The 6,879-nt window shown below is 40.3% G+C and overlaps 1 protein-coding gene across 1 annotated transcript; it reads left to right on the top strand.

Annotated features, from left to right (window-relative positions):
- Positions 1–1,266: 1,266 nt before the first annotated feature.
- Positions 1,267–6,468, top strand: b9d1 (B9 protein domain 1). Its single transcript, XM_026165459.1, has 7 exons — positions 1,267–1,457; positions 1,605–1,673; positions 1,850–1,961; positions 2,602–2,698; positions 2,874–2,936; positions 3,417–3,484; positions 3,733–6,468. Exons 1-7 carry the CDS (start codon positions 1,395–1,397, stop codon positions 3,858–3,860), a joined length of 600 nt encoding a protein of 199 aa, XP_026021244.1. The 5' UTR covers positions 1,267–1,394; the 3' UTR covers positions 3,861–6,468.
- Positions 6,469–6,879: the final 411 nt, after the last annotated feature.

The following is a 6,879-nucleotide window of genomic DNA, read 5'->3' as shown; positions in this document are numbered from 1 at the left end:
AAACAAGTTTTTGACAGATTTCTAAACGATTTGTGTTTTCTTCTTTTTATGACATATAGTCTAATACATTTATTAAGCACTACATATGTGCACTAATAGTACAATTTGTACATTTTCACTTATGATGGCAAGACTGTATAAATGAAGCAAATAACACTATATCTCAAATCTAAAAACGTACATAGAAAGGTTTAGCTCTTGGAGGTATGTTTAGGTTAGTCTGTGGATTGAAGGCATTTTCCCAGAAAGCCTAACTATTCTAGAGGTAACTATAACATAATCCTATGAACTGAGTATAAGTTACAATTTAAAACTGTTTTTAAGGTAACTTACATCAATATAGACAACAGATACTGACTGATTTTTTTTAAGATATTACCATATGACATAAGAGATTTTAAGAGAATAATGCAAGATTTGCTATTATACCTTCAAACTGACACCTTCTGTCAACATGTAAGCACTATTTTAAACAAAAAGATGTATTTTTTATTTTAGGTAGTCATTTTAAATGTAGAATTATTGCAATATGTCATCTTTAACAGTAAAGTCAGTCATCAACACAGAGAAGCAAGGCGCCTGCAGTCCTAAATGTTGACATTAACCCCGACATCAGCGTTACAATCTTATATTCTATCTAGTAGCATCTACATGATTGTTCAAGATTATCTTTAAAACTGATGTAAATTAAAAACAAGTAAGTTTGTAAGCTTAAATTGATGGAAGTTCAAATTCACTGTCATGTAAATTTTAAACAGTAGAAGAAAAAAAATAGTGCAGATCCAGAAAGTTTTTACATCAAAATCAGTTTTGTCCCTGAGAGTTTATGCAAAAGTGTATTACAACTGCTCCCACTATCCTCTACTTTCCCTATGTGCTGGAAGGCTTCTCCTCTTCCTCACTGGTTTTTAAACAATGGCTGACAACCAACATATTAAGTTCTGCCATCTTCTGTTCCCAAGAATGGACATGGTAATAAATCCTAGCCATAAATCGAAGCCACTGAACACTAATGTGGTAATGCTGTGCTCCTCCATTCCACACTTCCTCTGCTTCTTGATCATATGTTGTGACTCGTGGCCCCACTTAGTACACTATGTGACCACGCGCATTACCGTCTCCTCAGCCTGATAGTGTTCACTGTTTATATAAAGCTACAGGATGCTCTCCTGTTACTCGGTGTTTGGTACAGTGGCGTCATCTTGTGGACAGTGTTAACATTTCCTTATCGCGTTTACGCGACCGTTCAGTTTGGATGTAGCAGGTTTCCGTAGAGAGGAGGAAAAGCGTCGCCCTAGCAACGGAATGATCAGCAGCAGGATTCTTCTGCAGCGGATTGAATCTTTCATGAAAGAGAAACGCATTCAGCTTCTGGTTTACTAACTAAAGCCGTAATGGCTGCAAGCAACCCATCCGTGTTTCTTCTTACGGTGAACGGACATATTGAGGGAGCGAACGTGAGTGGGCTTTCTGTGTTTTAGCCTGATTGTTCAGCTAGCATTAGCACCCTTTGAGGTAACTTGTGCCATGGATTCGTCTCATTTCTCAGTTCGTTTACCCTTGTGTACAGGTGTAAAGCTGATATTATCTTTGTTGTATTTCAGTTTCCAGAGTATGACAACTTGTACTGCAAATATTGTTTTGTCTACGGCCACGACTGGGCTCCCACCACGGTGAGTAGCTGTCAAGTCCTTTTCTGCATCTGGAGATTCAATATAAAATTACAGTTTTATATATAGTAAAGGAACAATTAGCCTGAAAAGGGGTCATGAAGTCTTTACTAAATAACAAATGGTTAAAGTCCAGCCCCTACTGAAATTTCGTGTGTTTGTTTGTTTTCGTCCTATAGGGGTTGGAGGAAGGCATCACGCAAATTGCTAGTAAAAGCAGCCAAGCTTCGCACAGGTTGATATGGAACTTCCCACTGGGAACAACATTTAAGAGCACAAATCCATCTGGATGTGAGCATTACACAAACACACTCAAAAACACGTGGTTAATTGCAAACAGTTGCCCTCTGTTGACAAAAATATTAGATCCTTTAGAAGGAGAAGGGCAAATTAGTTGCACTGTCTTTGCAGATCAAGAGAAAGTATATGATAGAGTGACAAGAGATGAATTGTAGTACTGACAGACAGCCAACCAAGTATGTGAGAGTCAACTGTCCAAAGTGCACAAGAGAGGTGAAAAAGAGAGTGCAGGCTGGGTGGAGACAAGTGTCAGGGGCGATTTGTGAAAGAAGGATAGCAGCATGAGTGAAAGGGAAGGTTTAAAGGATGGTGGTGTGATCTGTTATGATGTATGGTTTGGAGTCTGGGAGTGATCAGGATGTACGGGACTGGAAATTAACATAGAGGGACCACTCAGGTTGAGCAGTTTGGAGACAGAGTTTGGCATGGAGGGAGGGAAAGTGGAAATGTTGGACAAAGGATGCTGAATATGGAGCTGTTAGGCAGGAGGAAAAGAGGAAGACCACAGAGGAAAATGTTAGATAGGTGAGATTGAGGCAGATGATCTGCTCTGAAAATAGAAATAGAAGTAATATCTAAAACTTATTGTAGACAGAGAATTTATGTATTAATTAACGGGTTCATTTTCCAGGGCCTCAGCTTGTGGTGAGTGTTTATGGTCCAGATGTTTTTGGCAACGATGTGGTCAGAGGCTACGGAGCAACACACATCCCCTTCACACCAGGACAGTCAGTACTGCTTTCATTTACTTATTAGGTTTTTTGGGGGGGTGGGTTGCCCTACACAAGTACCATTTTCAAATGACTCGTGCTCACCTTTGAGCCATGTCAGCATGTAGACACCACCTGCTTCTTTTAGCAGGAAGAGCGTGAAACAGAAAATAACCTTATTTTTATTCTTCAGGCATACGAAAACCATTCCCATGTTTGTTCCTGAGCCCACATGGAGACTTCAGAAGTTCACAGGGTGAGATGTGTGCAGTCTTCTCATCTCTCTGCCAGCAGCTCGGGTGGCTTATGATCTCAGAGCAGTACAAACTGCGCAACACCTGAGCTAAAGATAGGCTCTTATTACCTGTATGGTGAGAATAATTAACATTGTTTTTCCTGCTTCTGTGATCAGTATGCGGAAAAACACAAACAAAGGTATTCCCACGTTATCTCCTGACAACCTAAGGTCGCATAACTTTGGTGGCATGCCAAAGTTATGTCATTTGTTGTCCTGACAGTGTAACTGAAATAAAACAGCAGCAGCACATTTTTTAAGGGCTTTTCTTCCTCTTGTTTTAGCCACTTGTATCAAAGTATCAAGTTATGGTTAACTTGCCTTAAAAAGCCTTCCAGAGTAGACTGAGAAAACTGAGTTTATCTCAAGCTAAATGCATATTCTTAAGCCAGTTTGTCGTACATAGAAAGGTTCACAATTTTTTTCCTCTCCTCTGTTCAGGTGGTTGACGGGACGACGGCCTGAATACACAGATCCTAAAGTGGTGGCCCAGGGTGAGGGCAGAGAAGGTGTGTGGCTCTTGTCTGTATTTCTTTAGTCCCAAAACTAGCATGCTGTGCTAAAGTCACATCAGGGAACCCGAAAGGAGTCCAGTCTAGTGCTATTAACTTCTTGTTGCTGTTGAAATAGTTGTTTCTCCTATCGCAGTTCTTATTCTAGTGACTGAGCCTTTAGATTCACAACAGATCAAATCACACAAGTTACTCCAGGCTCTGGACTAAAACAAAAACTCTGTGTCTTATATTTAATGTTGCAGTGACTAGAGTTCATTCACAAGGCTTTGTGTCAGTCTCCTTTCTCATCATGACTAAAGACATGAAGAAGATGGACTATGAGACGGGACCATCAGGCCCGGCAAACAAGCCCTCTGCCACATCTGGCTGATCAACAGAGGAACAACCATAAAACATGTGGCAACATTAACAGACTGAAGGAAATTTGGGCCAAATGACACATCTCCTCATTAAGGCGACATTTTTTCCCCTCACCGTGACAATCCCGTGTTCAAATGAGACACCAGCAATAATGTGCGCATCTGGAAATATTGTGTAGAGATGGAATTATACTAATGTGCTTTCAGTTATACCTTTTGTACCATTTTTGATTTTTTTCACTGTTACTGTATGTTTTTTTAAAACTTTTCTAACACAAATAAACTACACATGTTGAGCACAGATCGCTGTAGTCTGTGGGCAAAACATCCCCAGCCCTAAAAACAACATGCAAGGAGAGACAGAGCGGACAGAGCTGAAGTGATACACAGTTTATTTTGAACCAGTTGCAGCTACAGTTGTCCTCATCCGACAGGGGTGCGGAGCCTGCTGCGTTCATTTGTTTAGATGTCGTTAAAATACCACAATGACTTTTCCTACAAAAACCCATTACACAGAATAATAAGGTATACAGAAGAACAGTATGTTACAATAGTACAAATGATAAATTATATTATACAGTTATAATGCCAACAGGTTGAGCACGTATCCAATAAAAAAAAAAAAAAATTAAAAAAAAAGGAAAGAAAAAGCAGCCTGCTCCCAGTACTATGAGAAAGGTAAATAGACACGAAAAGAAAAGAATAAAGGAGGCTGTTTATGCATACAAAGACAGACAGCCTGTAAGGTCAGTTAGTCCTCTTGATAAAAGCATAGTGAATACATAATGTAACACAGAGGAGCTCGCTACACACAGGCCACATTTTCACTGCACCATAGTCACGACTGTGAACAACGCTGCCAGGGATTCAAGAAAAAACGTTTTCCGGCTGCAGCGTTCTCAGACTGTTTGAGCGCGACGGCTCGAAGCCTTTGTTCTCTTTTCGACGCTTCTATAAACTTTCCTGCAATTGCTGAGAGTGAAGTTTAAGGTCAGGCCCGCAGTGAAAGACAAGGCCGGTGAGAAGGTGACACATCTTGAGCTAGAATATCATAGTAGTGTTTCCATGAACAAGACTTAGTTAGCAAATTTTATCCTGCAAAACACATCAAGCGTTAAGTCTGTTTTTATCTCGTTCACTTTTTCCTTCTTTTATTTTTGCATATATTTAGTTGAGATTAAAAAAATGTAAAAATGCTTGCTGGTCTGCAGGGGTTGCATCCATTCATTCATTCAGGACCCCCAAACGTAAAAAGCAATCACCACCGCCACCCTCGTGAAAAGCATACGCACACGTACGGTCGGAGCTGCCCCTCCTTTTGTTTTTGCCTGAGAGAAATGAAGGTCTGCTTTAAGTGGATGTCTCCACAGTCCTGCAGAGTAGCTATCATACCAGAGCAGACCACGAGGGGGCGCCAATCCATATCAAAAGAAAAATTAACAAGGAAGGAAAAACAAGCTTTCCACAGTCACATTGGCAGTTATTGAGAAAGATCTGAAGAAACTATTCTGACTTACACAAAAAAGGGTCTGTACACCAGGTGCAATTCATCCATAGCTGAATGTCATCAACCCACCTTTCACAACCAAAATGACAAAAGACAAGACACTCGGCTCGCTGTCAGTAAATGTGCTGATGTTCAGCCAACAGTAACACTTTCTTACACAAAACTCTGAACAAAATGTAAAACAGCTCTGAAATATAAAACATTTTAACAATGGAGTCTCTGATCTCAAGAGCGTCAATAAACAGAAAGAGAAGGGGGGAAATGTCAGTAAGCGGTGACTCTACTGTTCAAAGTAATCAGAGTACGGCATCCTCCGAAATCACAGTCGCTATGACTTTGGTAACAGTTGTGCTTCTAAGAGAAGAGAATTACATAGCCTACCCATAGGGTGACACAAACTAGAGTAACAGGAAAAAAAATAAAATAAAGATGACACATGGCTTAGCTAGGTACACAGCTCCAAAACTCTGATAAGCTTGGCTATGGATTTACACCTAACACAAACAAAAACAAAATAAAGTAACCAACACAAGAAAACAACCGCACGTTTACGTAACATGACTCGCTGTTGTTTGCTGTGGGATTCCCTGTGCTATCAATAGACTGATCCTGGAACAACCCCCTTTGAAAATGTGTGTGTGAGTGAGTGCGTGCGTTCCCACTAGGTAATGTAATCCTGTAGATAGATTAACGCCAGCAAATCCAGTCAGAGGTAAACTCTTCCCACAATGCCAAGTGTCTGTCATATGCTTTAAAATATATTTTTTTTTGTTAAAGCAACAATCACTGATATCTGCTGCAAACATGCGGGCACGCGCACACACACACACACACACACACACACTTAAGGTCGTTGATGCCTAAGTTGCCCCTTGTTTGAGTTCCACTTCAGAAACTAATTCCAAATCAGTTTCCACTTATCAGACTGAGAAATGGGAAAACTTGTTCATGAAAGTACACTTGGAAACTAAATGCATTTCTCCTGCAAACGCGCACATATACACACAGACATACACACACAAACACAACCCTCCTTCCACACGTATCCCTTTGAGCCTTGAAACAAACTTAAATTTAAAAAAAAAACAAACAAAAAAAAAAAAACTGTCCCATGATGCCTCACTGCATCCTATTTATATAGCAAAAAAAACAAAAAATACTGATGCCACCACAGTTCATGTCTTTTTCACTACAAACATTTTGGGGGGGCTCAACATGTAGTAGTTAGTATCAGTACACTTGCATGTGAGCAAAAACACAGATATTTAAAAACAAACAAACAAAACATCTCCTCTGAGAAGCTTTCATTGTTATTCCTGTGAACCACTGAGGTCAAAGGTCATCTGGAGGGTCTGAAGAAAGTTCAGAGATTAGAGGAAGTGACCAGATGAGAGTTGTGACCATGAGCCGAGGCACTGTGTTTTTGTGTTTGTGTGTGTGTGTCGACTCGGCTGTTTTAAGCGGCTGGACGTCCTCCCTAAGCTAAGGTGTAGCGGTGAGCCCAACAGTCACAGAAAAAAAAA

This window comes from Astatotilapia calliptera, chromosome 4 (assembly GCF_900246225.1).
Source record: "Astatotilapia calliptera chromosome 4, fAstCal1.2, whole genome shotgun sequence".
Lineage (NCBI taxonomy): Eukaryota > Metazoa > Chordata > Actinopteri > Cichliformes > Cichlidae > Astatotilapia > Astatotilapia calliptera.
Note: the sequence above shows the minus strand (reverse complement) of the source record. Positions and strands in the feature narration are given on the sequence as shown.

Excerpts from the sequence above, each read along its gene's own strand:
- b9d1 (XM_026165459.1), top strand. The coding sequence starts at position 1,395 with ATGGCTGCAAGCAACCCATCCGTGTTTCTTCTTACGGTGAACGGACAT. Across the intron at positions 1,458-1,604 it reads GACATATTGAGGGAGCGAAC|TTTCCAGAGTATGACAACTT; the intron begins GTGAGTGGGCTT and ends GTTGTATTTCAG. Across the intron at positions 2,699-2,873 it reads ATCCCCTTCACACCAGGACA|GCATACGAAAACCATTCCCA; the intron begins GTCAGTACTGCT and ends TTTATTCTTCAG.